We start from the raw sequence: 21260 nt of genomic DNA on the forward strand, positions 1-21260 counted from the left end.
ATTCATTATGTGAGATAACGATAACAGAGGCGGCCCAGCCTGCCCAAGAGCCTGGCAGCAAATGATGGGTGCTCAATAGTGTACTAATTTCTTTTGGTCTGTGGCTTCTGAGGTTAAAACGAGACTCCTTCTCACGCAGAAAACTGTCAGCAAGGCAGCCAGTCAAGGCAAACACATTAGATCAAGCGCCATAGAGAGGGACGAAAACAGTATTCATTTCCTCCCCTTTGTGGCATTTCTCGGGATGGGAGGAGAAGCAGGACGCACTCAGGGAAAGGAGCCGGCTCCGGAGGAGTTTGCCTGGGAGGCCCTTAGGTCATTCGGGCTGGGAGAGAGGGCACCTGCTGCTTTCACAGGCAGATTTTCATCTAGGGGCAGGCCAAGTTCAACCCTGAGCACCTGCACCGAACCCCGTCCTCCTGCCAGCAGGAGTGACAGGCCTGCAATGTCTCCTTGTGTCTTCCCCCACATTCCTCTATTGGAACCCCACCCCTGACAGTGATGGTATGGGGGGCTTTGGGAGGCAACTTGGCCACAAGGATGGAGTCCCCACGACTGTGATAAGTGTCCTCATAAAAGAGACCCCAGAGGATTCTCTGACCCACTTTCAGGATGTCGGCATTTCCGGCTGTAACCAAGTTAGATGGTGCGAGTCCAGAGTTTTCTGGGCTGGGCGGTGGTGTAGCGGGTTAGGCGGCTGCTTGGGATGCCGGGGCCCTGTATCAGAACACTACTTCCAGTCCCAGCACCTCTGCTTCCGATCCAGCTTCCTGCTAGTATGCACCCTGCGAGGCAGCAGATGACGGCTCAAGTGCTTGGGTCCCTGCCACCCACATGGGAGACCTGGCTGGAGTTCCAGGCGCCTGCCTTCAGCCCGGGCCAGCCCCAGCTGTTGGGGGAGTGGAGTGAACCAGTGGATGGGAGATCAATCTCTCTCCCGCCATCTCTCTCTGTTGCTATGTCTTTCAAATAAATGAATAAATACCTTTTTTTTTTTTATTTTTTCCTGAACTGTTTCTGTCTAGATAAATGCTTCTTCAAAGCTCCCAAAGTGATCATTGTCATCTCCAAAGGTGGTTCATGACCCCGTGTATCACCGGGAGCGAGGTTTCTGACCCAAGTGTCTCCCAGCAGTGTTTCTCTGCAGAGCCGCGGCTGCCAGGGCGGCTCTGCCCCGGGCGAGCTCTCCTCTCTAACAGCCGCCACCCAGCCTCTCTTCTCCATGGCACACGGGCTGCCGGTGGAGAGGCCGAGGCCTGATGCTGCTTTGTGCTCTCTCCATTGGCTGTGAGGCCACACAGCTGTTTCCTGCTCTTCGGTCCTGTGTGTGTCTCCCTCGCAGGCTCTTGTGCGGGTGGTGAGATTGGTTTTGAATCCCTGCATCGCTCTTGGGCTGTGTCCTCGGGTGCAGACCGGTCACCGGTCTTTTCATGCTGGGTTAGTCGCTGTCGTTAACCATGGCCGGAGTGAACCCTCAGGGCTGCAGAAGGAAATCCGTCCAGGGGCTAGAACTCTACAAACTGCCGCTTCACTTTTTGCCTACAGAGGAGGCCTGGAGGGGCCACTCCTCAACATTTTTTATTTCCCCTGACAGTGGGGAGAAAAAAAAAATCTCAGATGAAGGAATCCTACCTCAGAGGCACAGGACTGGAAAAGGGCTTGGGAAATGACTTGAGCTGATGCTGGGGCTTTTACAGAAATGACGGCTAGACCACGCAGGGTAGAAACACATCTGTTCTCTCTCTTTCCCTCTTTTTAAAGCAATAATTTTTGTAATTCAATTACTTTTTGCTCTTCTTTTTAAAAATATTTTATTTTTTAAACTGACACAGAAAATTGAATATATTTATGGGGTACCAAGTGGTGCGGGTTTTTTTTTTTTGGTTTTAAAAATTGTATTTCTGGAGCTTGCATTGTGGAGTGGCAGGTTAAGCCACCTGTGACACCAGCATCCCAGTATGAGCACTGGTTTGAATTCTGGCCGCTTCACTTCTGATCCAGTTCCCTGTCCACGCACCTGGGAGAGCAGCAGATGATGGCCCCAAGCAACCTGGGCCCCTGCACCCATGTGGGAGACCTTGATGGGGTTCTAAGCTGCTGGCCAGCCCCAACCATTGAGCTATTTGGGGAGTAAACAGCAGATAAAAGATTCTCTCTCTCTCTCTTTCTCTCTCTCTCTTTCTTTCAAATAAATGAAATAAATCTTTAAAAGAAAACAAAAAATGGTATTTCTTCTTTGACAGGCAGGCAGAGGGAAAGAGACCGAGGGTTCCCCTTCACTGGCGGAGGCTGGGAGCCGGGTACTCAGAGCAGGTCTCCACGCGGGTGTCAGGAATAGAGCTCCTCGGGCCACCAGCTCTGCCTCGCAGCGTCTGCAGGAGCAGGGAGCCGGCGCCAGGAGCTGCAGCTGGGCGCTGGATCTGGGTACTTTGATGCGCGAGGCTGCTGTCTGAACAGCTGGCTAAACGCTCACTTGCTCACTCGCCGTGCGGGACTTTGATAATGTTGAAAACAGGGCAAGCCCTGCCATCTCCTCCAACACTTACAATTTCTTTTATGGAAACCACCCTTACTGCCCACCACCGTCTCTTCTTTCCCTGCTCGGAGGCTGAGCCCTGAACAGATTCCAACAGGTAGGAAGCGCTCGCCCCTAAGAGCTGTTTGCACAGAGACAGAAACCCGCAGGGTCTCCCTCATGTGGAATCCAAAACCTGCAAGTTAACGGAAGAAAGAAAGAAAAGAAAAAACCCAGAAGTTGAGAGCAGAGTGTTGGCTACCAAAGGCCAGGTAGAGGCAGGGGAGAGAAGGATGGAGAAAGGGTGACCTCTGGGGTCACAGGTCACAGGGAGGTGGAAGTAAGAAGTGCTGGGCTCATTCTGCACAGGAGGCTGGCTACAGATCAACATCAAGTATGCTGTAATTTTTTTTTTAACAAAAAAGGCTAAAATTTTAGAAACGATTTTGAATGTTTCCACCATAATGAAAAGATCAGTGTTTGAAGAGATACATTTTATCCTAATTGAAACATTACATATCAAATCAGCCAAACATCAGCTTGCATCCTGTAAATATGTATCATTTTTATGTGTCAGTAAAGAATTTAAAAAAAAAATTTAAAGATTCTGGACAGCCTATTTGAAGGCTGGCATTAGGTCCTCTGGGAAGTTCTTCTTATTTGAGACCCATGGTTACCATACTCACAACTACAATATCTATGTTAAAAATGGAGGATAAGGGCTGGCGCTGTGGCTTAGTGAGTAAAGCTACCTCCTGCAGTGCTGGCATCTCATATGGGTGCCGGTTCGAGTCCTGGCTGCTCCACTTCTGATCCAGCTCTCTGCTATGGCCTGAGAAAGCAATAGAGGACAGTAAGTCCTTGGGCCCCTGCACCCACGTGGGAGGCCTAGAAGAAGCTCCTGGCTCCTGGGTCAGCCCAGCTTAAGCCATTGCGGCCATTTGGGGAGTGAACCAGTGGATGGAAGACCTCTGTCTCTGCCTCTGCCTCTCTGTAGCTCTGTTTAAATAAATAAATAAATATTTATAAAAAAAATGGAGGACAAGCATACTAGAGTGAATTTGGGGTCCTGGCTGGTTAGTGACATTAGCTACACTTTGGCAAGGTGGATTCTGGTCTGGACTTTAGCCCTTCTGGGCTGTGCTTCCCCTAACAAGAGACAGACCTACTCTGGCGCCGTGGCTCAATAGGCTAATCCTCCACCTTGCGGCGCCAGCACACCGGGTTCTAGTCCCGGTCGGGGCGCCGGATTCTGTCCCGGTTGCCCCTCTTCCAGGCCAGCTCTCTGCTATGGCCAGGGAGTGCAGTGGAGGATGGCCCAGGTGCTTGGGCCCTGCACCCCATGGGAGACCAGGAAAAGCACTTGGATCCTGGCTCCTGCCATCGGATCAGCCCATCGGATCAGCACGGTGCACCGGCTGCAGCGGCGGCCATTGGAGGGTGAACCAACGGCAAAGGAAGACCTTTCTCTCTCTGTCTCTCTCTCTCACTGTCCACTCTGCCTGTCAAAAATAAATTAAAAAAAAAAAAAAAGAGACAGACCTCTCTGAACTTCATCTGTCAAATTAAGTACCTTGGGGCCATCACTGTGGTGTAGAAGGTAAAGCTGCCGCCTGCAGTGCCGGCATCCAATATGGGTGCTGGTTCAAGTCCCGGCTGCTCCACTTCCGATCCTGCTCTCTGCTATGGCCTGGGAAAGCGGTGAAAGATGGCTCAAGTCCTTGGGCCCCTGCACCCGTGTGGGAGACCTGGATAAAGATTTATTTTATTTATTTGAAAGACAGAGTTACAGAGAGAGGTAGAGACACAGAGAGAGGTCTTCCAGAAGGCCGCAATGGCTGGAGCTGTGCCGATCCGAAGCTAGGAGCCAGAAACTGCTTCCAGGTCTCCCACATAGGTGCAGGGGCCCAAGGACTTGGGCCATCTTCTACTGCTTTCCCATGCCACAGCGGAGAGCTGGATCAGAAGTGGAGCAGCCAGGACTAGAACCGGCACCCATATGGGATGCAGGCACTGCAGGTGGCGGTTTATTCTGCTGTATCTCAAGGCTGGCCTCATCTAGCAAGTTCCTAATTCCTGGGTTTCTTTAAGTGGTTTTCACCCTCTTGCTACTTCAATGACCTCCCACCTCCAACAGGGTCCCCGTAGATGTCAGCTATTAAGGGGCCGGTGCTGGTGGTGTGGTGGGTTAAGCCATCACCTGCAGTGCTGACATCCCATATGGCTGCCTGTTTGACTCCCAGCTGCTCCATTTCCGGTCCAGCTCCGTGCTAACGCACCAGGGAAAGCAGTGGAAGATGGCCCAAGGGCTTGGGCCCCTGCACGCACGAGGGAGACCTGGAAGAGGCTCCTGGCTCCCAGCTTCAGCCAGCATGGAAGAGCTCTCTGAATCTCCTGCTCTCTCTGTAACTCTGCCTTTCAAATAAATCGAAATAAATCTTTAAAAAACAAAGCGATGATTAGAGAGGGTTCTTGTGCTCTGGCGCGTGATCCGTAGGGGTCTGAGTGGAATTTCCAGTTCAGCTGGCCACAGAACTCATTAAAATAAACAGAGAGGGGGAAACCGCTGCAGCTTCTGGAAGGCACAGGAGAGACAGGCAGGTGTTCACTCCCGAGAGCCCCAGGGGGAGTGTTGTGGAGTCTCAAACATTACATAAGCAGCAGCACCTGGGCGGCCGCGGGCGGGAGACGTGCAGGGAGCCCTTTGGACAGCCTGGCTGCCTCAGCGTCCCACACCCCCGGGAGGGCGGTGGGGAGGTGGGAAAACAGATACTGTTCTGAACCCCCAGCCCGGACATGACCTTGCTCTTTCCTGGAAGGCTGCAGCGCGCACTGCTTGGTCTCCAGTGGGTCGTGGATTTCCTCGCGGCATTCGTGTTACAGCACCGAGTACTGGCTGAAAGCCTTCCAAGGGCTTGCTTTTCCTTTTCAGGGATTTTTATTTAAAGTCTGTTAATTTGAAGGACACAGCGAGAGTGAGCGAGCGAGCGAGCGAGCGATTTTCCATCCATTGGTTTGTTCCCCAAATGCTTGAAGCAGCCAGGGCTGGGCCATGCCAGGTGAAGCCAGGAGCTAGGAACTCTATCCTGGCCTGCATGTGGGACCCTTGTAACTGAGTCGTCATCTGCTGCCTCCCTAAGTGCGCATTAGCAGGAGGCTGGACTGGAAGAGGAGGTGGGTCTCTGTCCCCCACACTGATATGGGGCTCAGGCGTGGCAAGCAGCAGCCTCACTGGCTGTGCCACAAGGCCCACCACCTTTTCAAATTGTTTTAATGGTAAGAGATCTTCAGATACGGGAAAAGCTTGCAACAAAAAGGCAGTGCCCTTCACTCTGGCCTCTGCTCTTTAAGTCTGTGCTGTGTGAGGCTGGGCAAGTTACTTGCAGTCTCTGGGCCCCATTTCCTGCCTGTTCCAGGGAGCAGGATTACGGGGCTATGTTGCTTTCTTCAAGTTCAGCACTGTATAGCTTTGTCTTACTCAGCTCCTGGGTTATTCCACTCTGCACATTGCCTCCTGTCTCCCCGTGCACACAGACGGCAGCACTGGAACCTGCTTCCTTTGTGACAGAAGGGACCTTGTCTCACTGTGTTCTCTGCGGGGTCCTAGAGCTGAACCGATTGATCGATCGTGGAGCAGACACAGTGGGAGCTCCCGCCCTCACGGGGCTCACTTTCCTCTCTCTGAGGGAGACAGGAAACCTGGGCTCCTGGCCCCAGGTCACCGTAGGTCGCTGTCCTCAGGGGCAGCCTGCCCAGGAGGGGACTCTGGAGCTGAGCTGAGGTCTGGGACCCTGAGGAGCTCGGTGAAGTCCCACACGCAGGAAGTTTCACTTGAAAGGGTCTGGGAATGGCAGACCTGGGTAGTCGCAATTACAGATGAAGGGGGATCGTTTACGAAATTAGCCTGGAGTCAGATTACACAGAACTCTAGGAGCTGGAAAGTACAGATACACACACACACACACACACACACACACAGAAGGAGGGAGAGAAGCTGTTGCATAGGGATGGTTGGTGGATGAGCATGGGTCAGACAGATCATTTAAGAGGTCACATTGAAGACAGTGCAGGGAACAGAGCTGGAATATCTTCTGGAGGTGAACTACCAGGACTTGCTGATGGATTGGACGTGGTGGGAGGAGAGGGGGAGAAGAGCCAAGGGCAGTGGTGACCCTGCCAAAGGAGAGCACGGCTGAGCAGATTCGGTATCTTTGCCATAGTCCAGAAGTTGGCAAACAACGGCCCAGGAGCCAAATTTGACCCACTGGGAGCACACTCGTGCTCATTCTTCTGCATTTTGTCTACAGCTACTTCTGCACTCCTGCAGCTTTTTCTAACAGCAGCATGGACTGGAGGGCTAGAAACTTTCCAAAATAAAACCAAGGTGCTATAGATTAGAAAGAGAACTTTCAGCACTGTGGCGTAGTGGGTAAAGCCTCTGCCTCCAGTGCCAGCATCCCACATGGGCGCTGGTTCGAGTCCCACTGCTCCACTTCTGATCCAGCTCTCTGCTATGGCCTGGGAAAGCAGAAGAAGATGGCCCAAGACCTTGGGCCCTGCACCCACGTGGGAGACCCAGAAGAAGTTCTGGGCTCCTGGCTTCGGAACTGTGCAGCTCCAGCCACTGCAGCCATCTGGGGAGTGAACCAGCAGATGGAAGACCTCTTTCTCTCTGTACCTCTGCCTCTCAAATAAGTAAATAAATAAGAGGAAAACGGACGTGGAGGACAAGGTCCTGAGTTGCAGAGCAGGAGACAGGGGAGTGGGTGAAATGGGGCAGGAGCACAACACACGAGCCCATCTGCCTATCTCTTATCCAGGATCCTCATCAGCTCTGGAATTCCCCATGTGTGCATGAGTGAACCTCAACTCAAGTTGAAAGAGAAGTGGCCCTGGGACCCTGGTAATTTATGTGGTACAAACAGTCTTTAGCCAAGATGGGTTTGTTGCTAAAGAAAGGCTCTAGCCCTTGGCGCAGCACAGGGACCTCACAGAGTTCCCACAGAGGAGAGAGCCAGGAGCATTCCTCATTCTCTCCCTGTTCATTTAATCATGCATTCTCCCAGCACGAACCTACCGAGTACTTTCATTTACCTGACACTCATCCTTACTAAAGTGATTTGCAACACCAAGGATCGCTGTTTCCACTCTACCTGTGTTTTCAAAGTAAACCAGAGGGTCCTCTTTGCCCAGCTTAAACCCGTTAATGGCTCTGCTTTAGGACAGGAAAGACCTTAACCAGGCCTGCTTACCTTGCCCATGCTGGCACCTCCTGTCTCTATGGTTGTACCTCAATCCCCCAATCCTGAGCTCTTCTCCTACTGGCCTTCGCACTCTCTAATGCTTTGAGCGCTTCCTGTCTCGTGGCCTTTGCATATACTATTTCCATAGCTGGGAATTTTTTTCACTCCACTGTATACCTGGGGAAACCCCCAGACATCTGTCAGGTCTCTGCTCCCTCGGCCAGTCCAGGCACCTGTGGTTCCCTGTGCTCATCCATCATAGCATGCGGTCCTAAATGGCCCTGCGTGCTGATTTGCTTTATCTGTTGGAGAAGATTGCAGCCGTCACTCAATCTTCCTCAACGGCCAAAAACCCCACAGGAAGGAAGGCTCTTCCACTCACCGAGGTGACCCTAGTGCCTAGAACGCATGGCTGAATGACTCTTACTTCACTTACGCAAGGGTCTGTAGGTTTGCTGGTGTAGGATGGAAAGAAGGACTTGTCTTCCTTATTGTCTGAGAAAGAAATGCAAGCACAGGAAGTGAATCCAGTATTAGCAGAGCGGCTGCTGCGACCCAAGGGTGGGCTCCTTTGCTTTTCCTGTGGAGGACTCGGAATCCATCCTCTAAGCCCCCCTGATGACGCCCACCTTTGGCACATACCCCCAGGAACAAGCTTTTAACATATAAACAGTATCCCTGAGACTGATGTCCTCAGGCAGCCTCTCGGCAGGCACATCCTGGAGCAGGCAGAGTAGGTTTGTCAGAACAGGTTACGTATTAGGCTGCAGACCACCAGCCCCCACATCCCCGCGGACTTCAAATGAGAACTGTGTTTTCTTCTCGTGCGTGCTATGTGTTCACCAAGAACTGTCCAAGGAGAATGGTGAGCTTCACTCATTGTGGTCATGCTGAGACCCGGATCTGCTGTGGACAACGCCACCTCTGCCTGGCTTCCATGGTTCCAGACAAGGGAACAGAATGTGTGTGGGCTCTCAAAGCCAGGTGATGAGGGGTTTGGTAGGACCGGTCGCTCTAACCCAGATGAGCCGAGTCAGGCTCCACAGAGCTGCAGGCACAAGGTGGCTTAGCAAAATCCTCTGAGAACGCGGACTCCTGAGAGCCCTGCACACCCCACAGGCTGTTCCCCTGTCCAACACCCAGGACACTGGCACTGCGTGGCTGAGACTGGCGAAGCCAGGGTGATTTCTCCCCAGGTTCAGCTGCCAAGTTCAATTGTTAAAGTTATTACTTAAGGATGTAATAAAGAAGCACAAGTCTTTAAAGATTTTTTTTTTTTTTTTTTTTTTTTTTTTTTTTTTTTTTGGTGGGGGAGAAAGCTGCACCTAAGTTGAGCTGCCTGAGGATTTTTCATTAGGGCTGTACTGACACGAAGTCTTGGTTGATAGCAGAGGTGATCTGAGAATCATACTAACAGTACGTTGAGGAGCTTTTCAACTCGCACTGTTCCCAAGTCTGGTAGGCAAACACGGTCAGGGTGTGAAGGGGCAAAACGGGAGCACGCGGGATGGGGAGGTGCCGGCTGCACAGGCTTGTTCTGGGGACAACATGAAGTTCGTGTGCAGAGTAGACCTGCGCCTGCCAGGCAGGCGGCTCTGCAACGCCGGTTACTGCCGCGGTCCTCTTTCTTAAAGCAGCCACCTGCCCAAACACATGAGGGGTGCCCACAAGTTTGTGGATTTGTAATCACTAGACGCAGTGGCACTGAGGTCTCCTTTTCTCTGCCGGGGTCCAATGAGAAACCTGCTCCCACTCCTGCGCCCGCACTGTTTCCTAGCAGTCTGTGGAAGTGTTCCCTCTCAGCCCCACCAGACTGAGTCCCGGGGACCGGCCCACATCACCGGCTCCAGCATGCAACATGGAGGCGGGATCACAGAGTGCTCAGGGATGACCAACTGTGGAATGCGAGACACTGCAGCAAAGGTGGTTGTTTGCTAGTGTGTCCTCCTTGGCTTCTTCCTCCTCTCACCCCAAACAGAACTATGTACCCCGAGGTTCATCTCAGCCTCTCGCTCTTTCTCCACACTGGTTCTCTTGCCAGTCTCACTGGCTCCGAGACCTAACGCTCTGTTCACAACCCCGCTCTGCGTCCTGTAACACATCTCCACTTGTAGCCTGGATGGCCCGCAGGACCTGAAACCGAACACCTCCTCCTACAAACTCAGGACCCCTTTGAAATCCGCTTTCCTTGGCACTTTTGTGTTTTGTGAGAAGTACCCTTCCTTCAGTAATCCTGGTACGAAAATCAGTCTTGTTGCTGACTCTGCCCTTCAATTTCTATCACTGTCCCAGTCAGGAATCTTTTGGTTGCAAGAAAACGTGAGACTGGCTTAAGCACGATGATCCCCGCCCTCCCCGCCACACATGGGGAAGTCCAAAGGCTTCCTGACTTCAGGCACAGACAAGTCCAGCGAACTCACAGATGAATTCAGTGCTTACGTCCCAGGCAACCTTGCTGCTCCTGCCCCTCGGCTCTACTTTCCTTCATGTGGGCTCTGCTCGGGCAAGTTTGCTTGTGCTGTGTTCAGGTTCAGGTTCAAGTTCAGGCCTTCATCCTATCCTCTTAGCAACACCAGAGGAAAGAGCACCTTGCACTTGGGGAATACAGAACTCCCAGGATTCGCTCTTATTCTAACCGGATTCTGCACCAGTTCCTTGCTCAGTAACATGGGGAAGTGACACCCCGAGTATTCAGGTCTGAATCTGGAGGTGCAGTTGGCTCACCTAAACCACACCAACGAAGAGCAGCGCTGGGATGTTCTCTAGGAAACACACGGGGGAAAAAGAACTTACGTGGAGCGAGCTACCAGCTGCCACTGGCTGTGGCTGAGATGGTGGACAGGATCTTCAGTCTTACCCAGGACTTAGAACTGACAAGGCTTGGAGGAAGAAAATAGGCAAGAATCAAAGATGACAGTGATTTTTACCTAGGGTGATTGGCAGGTAATACTGCCTTCTCTGAGACTGGGGACAGACTTTCAGGGAGGGGAGAGAAGGTAAGTTTGTGGGGTGTTAATGGGATTTTTAGGTGAGGCTAACAGCAGATTTGGGCTGCACAGATGATACGGGGTGAAGAGCCAGAGATAATGGCTGAGGTGATGAGAGGAGGTGAAAATGCACTCTGAAGAATGTGCCCACCACCAGGTCCAGGCCCTCCAGAGTAAACGTGTTCTCAGGGAGTGCTCCCAGAGAGTCCTCCGCACCCAACACTGCAGAGCCTGTTCTCAGAGAGTGCTCCCAGAGAGTCCTCAGCAGCCAACACTGCAGAGTGAGCGTGTTCTCAGGGAGTGCTCCCAGAGTCCTCAGCACCCAACACTGCAGTGAGCATGTTCTCAGGGAGTGCTCCCAGAGAGTCCTCAGCAGCCAACACTGCAGAGTGAGCCTGTTCTCAGAGAGTGCTCCCAGAGAGTCCTCAGCAGCCAACACTGCAGAGTGAGCGTGTTCTCAGGGAGTGCTCCCAGAGTCCTCAGCACCCAACACAGCAGAGTGAGCGTGTTCTCAGGCAGTGCTCCCAGAGAGTCCTCCACACCCAACACTGCAGAGTGAGCGTGTTCTCAGGGAGTGCTCCCAGAGAGTCCTCCACACCCAACACAGCAGTGAGCGTGTTCTCAGGGAGTGCTCCCAGAGAGTCCTCCACACCCAACACTGCAGAGTGAGCGTGTTCTCAGGGAGTGCTCCCAGAGAGTCCTCCACACCCAACACTGCAAAGTGAGCGTGTTCTCAGGGAGTGCTCCCAGAGAGTCCTCCACACCCAACACTGCAGAAGGCCGGCCAATGAGCAACTAACTGGTGACTTTGGCGAGTAGTTTTTTCTTTTAATAAAGATTTATTTACTCAAAAGGCAGAGTTAGAGAGAGAGAGAGAGAGAGAGAGACAGGCAAAGAGAGAGGAATGTTTTCCGTCAGTTGGTTTACTCCCCAAATGGCTGCAATAGTCAGGACTGGGCCAAGCCCAAGCCAGGAGCTTCTTCTGAGACTCCCATGTGGGTGCAGGAGTGAAGCACTTGGGCCATCAAGTAGTTTGACCGGCGTGAGGAGAATCGGGGATGGAATGGGAGCAGAGGACAGAGACTCAGGGAGGACAACCCTCTGAGACAGTCTGTCCACATGGGTCACAATTCAGTGTCCCTTCCTTGTAGAACTTTCCCTTGTGTCTACAAACCACCACTTGCTTTGCTTTTGTTTTGGGTCTCTGGAGAGCCCTCATTCCTTTGAGGACTACCTGGAAGCTACTGATTTGTGCACTACAAGTCGAGGCCCAGGGAGAGGCCTGTTTCACACACCCCCAACAAGAACACCACCCTGAGTGTTCAGTGCACTTCGATGGCAGCCAGGCTCTCTGGCCTACCTCAGTAACGCCAACCAAGAGGACCGATTCCATTTAGAAGACGTTTATGAGCGCTCCGTGTTACAAGTTAGCTTCAGACTGGAACTAGCTAAATCTTGTCATGAGTAAGAAAATACGAAAAGCAGTACAAAACAATTAAATGACGTGTGACGTCAGGAAGACAGCAGTAAATTTTGGAGTCAAAGGCCTGGGTCTCTCTGCCTAGCTCTGTCATCAGCTGGGCGCCCTCCAGCAAGCTGCTGCAGAAACAGGCTGTGCTCCAACCTGTAATGAGGTAGACACCTACCTTCTCCCCATTAAATTCCTCCCATGTGGGAGGTCCAGACCAAGTTCAGAGTTCCAGGCGTTGGCCTGGCCCAGCCTGTGCTATGGGGTGTTTGGGAAGTGACAGTGGATGGGAGATTGGTCTCTCTGTCTTTCAAAATAAAAGAGCAAAACAGGACCAAGCAGTGCACAGTAAGAACCATCCTTTACAACCGAGGGGACGGACGGTGCTCCCTCCAGGGGCGGACCGAGCTGCATGTATGCATGCACACAGGACGGAGTTTTTTCACTTTGGGCAATCAGAACAGTTGGCTCTGTTGCCTTCATTTGAAGGTTAAGTGGTTTTTCTCCTCAAATGGTAAAAATAGCATCTTTTGAAGGAAAACAACCCATCTTTTTAACTCGACATACGAACCGTTACTTTCTGTGGTCATGAAAAGGGTGAGTTTGCTGAAGGAGTGACGCCGAGTTTCTTAAAGTGGGAACCTCCACTGCACAGTCATTCTGCATCTCCCTTTCTCACCTACAGCATCTCCTGTCTGACACCAGCGCGTTCTGGGAGACTTGGCTTTGACTTCGTTTCCAGTGACATACCACTAGGAGGCAAGCCCAGGCACAGGGAGCACTCACGCAGTATTCCACGCTGCCTCCTCGGCAGAGAACTTAGCACCCTGCCAGATCCCACTCCTTACCCCTCTGGTGCTCACTGCTGGATCTGCGTTAAGCCATCCGTGTCCAGAGGTGGCTCGTCCAGTCTGAAGGCATGAATAATTCATATTTGTGGCAGTAAGACTTCTAACCCGTTTATGCTTTCAAAGTCTATCATCAAAGTATTCACGTTACTGAGTACTCCAGGTAAGGAGATGTTGCTGCCATCTCCTATCGTGCATATCTGTCAGAGAAGTCTACTTTCTCCAGCCTTCCAAACACTAAGATTTAGAAGAGAATTCACTATGGGTTTTATTATAAGCTGAGGGATATGTTTTAGGAGAATATTTTTTAGAATGAGTTGATAAAGACAACCTAGGAGAAAATCAGAAAACACAACACTGCCCAAAGTGAATCAAATACAAATATAAATTGTGCTAAGCTATGAAATATAAGCAATACATGGCAACTTTATTAGATTTTTGTATTTTACTGGCTGCTTGGACCCAACGAAGGCCTTATTAATGTGTAACTCAAAGACCTGAGAATGTCTTTAGGTGTCACCATATCTAGCACAAAATCCGACTAGCTGGCCTGACACCAGTCAATCTGTCAAAACAGAGAAACTGTTAATGCCACAGCTTCAGCCATGTAACACTTCCATAATTTAATCACATGACAAAGACATGCCGTTTTATGTGAGGGCTTTTTTTTTCTTTTCTTTTTTCTGCTGTACAAGACATTACTCTAAACTTAGTTTACTGGGTCAGGCCTAACTGCTGACAGCCACCAGCAGGTGCCACGTTGCAGCTAAAACCCGGCCTTGTATTTAGAAGGGGAAAGGTAGCAAGGCCCGAGAAGTTAGTTTCTCTGCTGAGCCCCTAGTCCTGCATCTGCACCCACACCCTCTCCTCAATGATCCCCACCACCTGATCACCACCCCTCGGGTGCCCTCTGTTAACGGGTGCAGACGTGGTGTGTTAGATGGGTGACGAATGGATAAACCAACAAAGTGAGGGAAGAAAGCAAACATTCCAAAACCACCTTATTTAATAGAACGTTCTTCATGGCACCTCTTGTTACGTAAACAGAACTCGAGGGGAAGGTCATCCTGACGATGAGACTTGCAGACCTGAGGCTGCTGCTTGACTTCTCCAGCCCTAACAGAAGTTACTAAAATCTGCGGGCCAGGGAGCATACTTGTCTCTTTCCAAATCGGGGCAAGGGGGCCCTTCTGGAAGACTGTTTACAACACTGGCTCCTGAAGGCCGCAGCCTCCCCATCGGCCACGCCGACACGAGCAGCTACAGCTGCACACTTTGGAGCCTGCCAGGTCTGGAATCGGATGTCTGAAGAGCGTTTCGGCCCACTTCCACTTCAGGGGGGTCAGTGTTGCCCAGCAGTCCTGCGGGCCGAGGTCCTACCCTTTGATAACAGCGATGGGCCGCAGTTTGATGGCCTTCTTGCTGATGCCAGCATCATGGCAGGTGTTCACCACGTCAGTCACATTCTTGTAGGACTCAGGAGCCTGCAGGGAAGAATCACACGCCGTAAAGGTCTACTGAGAAGGGAGCCTTCAAAGCACTCAACTTCACCCTAATTAAATAAATGCACATCAAAATACTGAGGTAATTTCTGCCTATCAACCCTTGCAGTCATCAAGGGAACTCAACTGAGGTTTCCCATGTCAGTGGCAGGACCCCAACTATTGAAACCTTCACTTGCTGCCTCCAAGGGTGTGCGTTAGCAGGAAGCTGGAAACAGAAGCAGAGTCAGGACCTGAACCCAGGCACTTCCATATAGGATGTGGCCAGCCCAGGCAGCATCCTATGGGTTAGGCCAACACCTGCCCTGCAGTCACATTATACCAGCTGCTCCCTGCTCTTGCATTAACCGCTGCAGTCCCAGCCACGCCCCAGCATCACTTACAGATTTCCAGTAAAACCTGGCTCACTCTGCACTCTCCCCTCTGTAATTCTGAATGGTTTCCTTACTCACTGAGAGGACGCTTTCCGTGCCTTGGCTTCTGCTCCTCCCATGGTGACTCTGCTTACCTTTGCCATTCATTCACTCCCGGGGTCACAGGCCACAGCTTGTGCTTACAGTAACTACACCTCCCCATAACCTCGCTTTACAGCATCCCAGGCTGGTGATCACAGCCCACGTTCTCTACTTACTCCTGTTTACTGCCCATCTGCAATAATCCTCTAAGCTCACAAAGACCTGCAGTCCCTCAGTAACAGCCTCAAAAGTCCTGCTCTCTGTCACTGGGCTGTACCTGTGACCCTGGTTAAAGGTAACTAACTCCATCCCTATCTCATTCCTGCACCTGTACGGCTGAAATACAGCGGAGAGGCCTTGGTGCTGCCTGGAAACCATCCAAAATCTCCCTGGGTCTTTCCTTCTCCCACAGCCACATTCTTGGTGCTGACCCTGCTTCCCACCACATGGAAAACTTAGAAGCAACCAGAATGGTATTCTCACAAGCTGTCTCACCATATCCTCCCTCTCTGCGTCCAAACCTGTCTTCACTGATTAACGATTATCTGTGTGTCCAGCAAAGATCAGCGCCCTCCACTTGCACACCATCTCCATCTCCTCTCATCCACCCAAGGACACTCTGGCAGTTACTTCCGCCCAGTTTTGCATCATCAATTTCTCTTCTAGATTTTTTTCATCAGCAAACACCAGTCCGATCACATCTCTCTTCTGCCCGAAATCCTTAGTGTCTTTCCATTTCACCCAGAGTAAAAACAAAAGCCCTTTTGTGAATAAAAAATGATGAGCCAGTGTGGTGCACCCTCCCTGACTTCATCTCTTCTTGCTGCTCTTTTTTTGAAAAAATATTTTAGAAATTTTATCTGAGGGGCCAGCGCTGTGGTGTAGTGGGTAAAGCTGCCGCCTGCAGTGCCAGTAACCCATATGGATGCTGGTTTGAGTCCCGGCTGCTCCCCTTCTGATCCACCTCTCTGCTCTGGCCTGGGAAGGCAGTAGACGACAGCCCAAGATCTTGGGCCCCTGCACAGACCCAGAGGAAGTTCCTGGCTCTGGATCAGCCCAGCTCTGGCCACTGCAGCCATCTGGCGAATGAACCATCAGATGGAAGACCCCTCTCTCTCTCTGCCTCTGTTACTCTATCTTTCAAATAAAATCAGAGAGACAGAGAGATCATTCAACTGCTGGTTCAGTCCCCAAGTGCCAGCAACAACCAGGGCTGGGCCTGGCTGAAGCCAGGAGCCCAGAATTCAACACAGGTCTCCAACTTGGGCAGCAGGGGCCCACGTACTTGAATTAACACCTGTTGCCTCCAGAGTGTACACTACTAGGAAGCTGAAATCAGAAGCAGCGGAGCCTGTACTTGAACTCACGCTCTCTAAAATGCGCTGTGGGAATCCCGAGCAGTGTCTTAAAGTGCTGAGCCCACACTTGCGCCTCTTCCTTGCTCTTGCCACAGTCTCCTTGCTGTTTCTAACACTCTGAGCCTGGAAAGCTTACCTCCAAGTACCCAAAACCCTTTCTCTGACTTCCTCTAGGTCTTTATTTAAGTGCAATCTCACAAAAGCCTTCCCTGACCAGCTAGTTAAAACTGTACCCCTCCCTACCTTCCTTTATCACCCGTCCCTTTTTTTTTTTTCACATCACAGCCATACCTACAAGGTCATTGACACACATTTCATACTATTACTTGGTAAGTTCCATACAGAAGAGATTCACACTAGTTTTGTTCACTGCAGTATCCCTAGCAGCTAGAATAGACATTTAGTAAGTATAAGCTGAATGAAAAATGAAAAAAATCTTGTGCTACAAATAAAAAAACCCTCAAAACCCCAAATCCCAAACGTTAACAGTGGTTATCTGTCTAGGAAAACTACAGATGTTGGGGCCAGCACTGTGGAGTGGTAGGTTAAGCCTCTGCCTGTGGAACTGGTATCCCATGAGTCCTGGCTGCTCTGCTTTTGATCCAGCTCCCTGCTAATGGGCTGGGAAAGCAGCAGCAGATGGCCCAAATGCACGGGCCCCTGTACCCACGTGGGAGACCTGGAAGAAGCTCCTGGGGTCAGACTGGCCCAGCTCTGGCCATTGTGGCAATTTGGGAAGTGAACTAGTGGGCCAATGTTCTGCTGCTTTCCCAAGTGCATTAGCAAGGAGCTGGATCAGAAGTGGAGCAGCAGGGACTGGAATGGGCACCCATACTGGATGCTGGTATTGCAGGCAGTAGCTTAACCTGCTCCGACACAACACCGGAACCCCCAGCTTCCTATTAATGCACACCTTGAGGGACAGCAGTTGATGGCCTAAGTACTTGGGTCCCTGAGACCCACATGACTGAGTTCCTGGCTCCTGGCTTCCGCCTGGCCCAGTCTCAGCTGTTGCAGGCATTTGGGGAGTGAACCAGCAGATGGCAGGTCTCTGTCTCTGCCACTCAAATAATGAACAGAAACAAAAACCAAAACCCCTAACAGGTCCTGTTTGTGAATCCTTATCATCGTGTACTGGTATAAACCATGCATGGATTTATGCTGAATATGTCCCAAATTCCACTTACCTCTTCCATAACCAGTTTGGGCGAGGCAACACGGATTGCGATCCCCATATCTGCCAGTTTGTCTAAGACATCCTGGAAATCTAGATTACGCCGAGATTTTGCTCGGGACAATGCACGGCCCTAGAACAGAAAGGAAGGCACATCACTTTTGAAATTGAGCTAAATTTTACGTTTGACTCCAGCAAGTATTTAAACCCTTGGTATTATATGCCTTTTCCTTATTTTTTTAAAACTAAGAAAGTATTTGAAAAATAACCTTCCTGTTTTAATATCTTTTGTTATAAACTTCATTATACATATCCTTTTGGAAAAAATTTCCAGCTACATGAAGTGTATTTCTGTGTTCCTAATCACTGTTAATTGTTAAATATAAATATGTGGATTTTTAATTGCAAACCATATGGCATCACAAAGCCCTTAAGTTCTTTGTGATTTAAAATGGTTTCTTGACTTCAGCACTAGTGACCACGTGAACCAGAAAACTCTGCTGGGGCCACCCTGTGCTTGATAGCATGGACAGTTCCTCCCCAAAGCATTACGAGCAGAAACACCCCCAGACAATGCCAATATCCCTCTGAGGGTACTGGCCTCAGCCTACTTAAGGATCATTGGGTTAAAATTAGGAGTTGAGAGGCAGCTAGAAATGAGGAATAGTCAAGAGGAAATTATTTGTGAAGATCTGTCCCCTTTGAGGTTCCAGTTTCTATTTCCCATTTCAACACTGCCTAAGCATCTGATGGCTCAGAATAGGGACTGGCAACCTGTAGTTTGTGTATCAAATCTGGCCAATTTTTTATTTTTTGGAAAGAAAGTTTTATTGGAACAAAGCGATTCCCAGTCACATGGTACTTATTGCCGCTTCTGCACTGAAATGCACAGTAAACAGCTGGTGCAGAGACCACATGGCCCAGAAGGTCCACACTATTTACTGTCTGGCTCTTTATGCAAAAAGCTTAGTGACTCCTGGCTTAGAAGCAGCCATGTGTAGTACAGACCACACATGGGTTCTGGTTTGCAAATCAGGGCCATCATCTAAATCTTGAGTGGACGCATCCAATAGGAAGCAGCAAATGAAGCAAACAAACAGGGCCAGTGAACTGCTGAGATCAGCTGTGGTGCCTATCTGCATCAGTTAAAGTTATATCACTTATAAATCTGTGAGAGTCAGCTCAGCTAGTGAGATACTTTCCTGGTCTGGATTTTCTGGACTGGCAGTGATGAGGAACAGTCCCCCAGCCCCATCATGGCCTCACTGAGGTGGATACTGGTGACCTTGGTTCACAAAACAGCATCAATTACGGGGAATCATTTCAAGTAGAAGACATGCAGAGTCAAACCTCGACTTTGTTAACACTTAATTGGGTGCATTTACCCATCAAAATGCAAACAATAGCTACACTGAAGACAGCATTCCTAAGGAGGCTTCCATTTTCCTCACCGCTCCATGACAGGTTGTTCCAAAGGTCTCAGTCATGCCCTGTTCAGTGCCAGTAAGGACGTAACTGCAGGTTCCCATGGTGCCACCAATGAGCACTGGTTGTCCAGTGAGCTGAGAATGCACACAAATCAAACATGTTAAAATTCAGAATGTTACCAGCTTTTTTTTTTTTTTAAAGATTTATTTATCTGAAAGGCAGAATAACACAGAGAGATAAAAAGATCTTTTCATCTACAGGTTCATTCCCTGAATTCCCCAAGTGGCTGCAACAGCTAGGGCTGGGCCAGGCTGAAGCCAGGAACTCCACCTTGGTCTCCCACACAGGTGGCAGGGGCCCAAGCACTTGGGCCATCTTCTGCTGCCTTCCCAGGTGCATCAGTAGGGAACTGGATGGGAAAGCATTACTGCTGGGACTCAAACCAGCTTTCCCATATGGGATGCTGGAGTTGCAAATGCAGCTTAACCTGCTGTACCACCAATGCTGCCCTACTGTAAGCTTTTACGCTTGACATTTACATTTAAGTCATTGAACTCTAGAAGACATCACTTTGATTCTTTCATACTTTGGGGGTGGGGGATAAGGAACGGAGTAAACATGTGAGGACCAGGAAAGACAGAGAGAAGACAGCGAATGTGGAAGCAAAGCAAACCCCCAAGCCTAGGAAGCGTTGCCAGAACATCCAGGGTGAGGCACCTGCCCCCTCTGGCTCTGGTTTCCTCATCTACGAGACGACAGTGCAGGCTAATGGTCCCCCTAACTCCTGCAGCAGACGCCGTAAAGATACGAGTGAACCTATTTTCCCCTAACTAAGTCCCTAACTCATCACATGGAGTAAAATACACTCCAGGGAGCACTTTTCCCACGGCACCCTGCGCCACTGCCAGCACAAACAATGGGGCGCAGAGTCACTGCTCTTTAGAAGACCGGGACTCACTGTCCTCGCGCGTGATGCATTTCATGTTTTCCACAACTGCTGCCTTCCTGCTAAAATGCATCCACACTGGGAACTGTTTAAGATCCCACTGCTTAAAACCACAAAGGCAGGCTGCGCACCTGGTAATCAACCGCGATGAGGGGATGGTGAGGAGGGAAAGCCCGGGTGGATCCCTTCCTGTGCACCAGCAGCGTCCGCTCCTTCCCGTCCACCACGTGCTGCTCGACCTTGGCGATGTTGTGAGAGACATCATAGATCACGTGCAGGTCCAAGTCATCAGGGGTTGTGTTGAAGACCTTGGCAAAAGCCTACGAGAAAAAGCTCAAGTTAGCAGCCAGAATTAGCTCTTTAGGACGTACCTTACTCATTGCTGTTAGGCTGTTCTTGAGGGCAGAGAGGCATCTAAGAGTCAGACACGTCAGTATTACTAATCTTCACGTAAAGGCAAACACTGCCTTTCAGAACACAGCAATGCCACTCCACAGCTGCCGACTTTGGTTGAAAAGCTGCCTGCCTCATGATAAGAGCTTCTGATGATCACTGACGTCATAACTAAGAGTGTCAACTGTTAAATCAACAACGGGAGTTACTGTGCACTTATCCCCCATGTAGGATCTCTGTCCTTAATGTGTTGTACTATGAGAATTAACGGTAAAACTAGTCTTCAAACAGTACTTTGTGTCTCTGTGTGAGTGCAATCTTTGAAATCTTTACTTAGTATATACTATGTTAATCTTCTGTATATAAAGATAATTAAAAATGAATCTTAATGAAGAATAGGATGGGAGAAGGAATAGGAGATGGGATAGTTTGCAGGTGGGAGGGTGGTTATGGGGGGAAAAAAACCGCTATAATCCAAAGTTGTACTTTCGCAATTTATATTAAATAAAAGTTTTAAAAACAAACAGACAAAAACAAACAAACAAAAAAAAACAAAGCAAAGCTGCCTGGCAACTCTTGACCCCATCCTTTGAAATGGTTTCTCCCTCAACCTTCTGAATCTCCATAAATGGCTTTCCATCCTCTCTGTGCTATGGCACATCTAGGAGTAATCTTGCTTTCTCTTCTCATTTCCTGAGCCTGATATGCTGCTGATTAAGACACAAGATCTTAGACACACCTCCAATATTTTGAGTACTTACGTAAATTTCTAAAACCAAACCCACAGGCTTTGTCAACATTGTATTTGAAGGCATTTAACTTGGGGGCCGGCGCCATGGTGCAGTGGGTTAATCCTCCGCCTGTGGTGCCAGCATCCCATATGGGTACCGGTTCTGTCCTGTTTGCTCCTCTTCCAGTCCAGCTCTCTGCTGTGGCCTGGGAA

At 50.1% G+C, this 21260-nt stretch overlaps 1 protein-coding gene across 1 annotated transcript in view; it reads right to left on the reverse strand.

Moving 5' to 3' along the window:
• Positions 1 to 14049: 14049 nt before the first annotated feature.
• RTCB (RNA 2',3'-cyclic phosphate and 5'-OH ligase) overlaps positions 14050 to 21260 on the reverse strand; it is a 28940-nt gene continuing 21729 nt past the window's right edge. The window contains exons 9-12 of the mRNA XM_002711419.6: positions 20056 to 20244; positions 19002 to 19112; positions 17564 to 17683; positions 14050 to 14545 (exon numbers count right to left, since the gene is read on the reverse strand). Of these exons, the coding sequence (XP_002711465.2) occupies positions 14438 to 14545; positions 17564 to 17683; positions 19002 to 19112; positions 20056 to 20244 (528 nt within the window). The 3' untranslated portion in view covers positions 14050 to 14437. The remainder of the gene's footprint in view (positions 14546 to 17563; positions 17684 to 19001; positions 19113 to 20055; positions 20245 to 21260) is intronic.

The sequence above is a fragment of the Oryctolagus cuniculus genome, chromosome 11 (genome assembly GCF_051225735.1).
Source record: "Oryctolagus cuniculus isolate XC-2025 breed Fujian yellow rabbit chromosome 11, ASM5122573v1, whole genome shotgun sequence".
NCBI lineage: Eukaryota > Metazoa > Chordata > Mammalia > Lagomorpha > Leporidae > Oryctolagus > Oryctolagus cuniculus.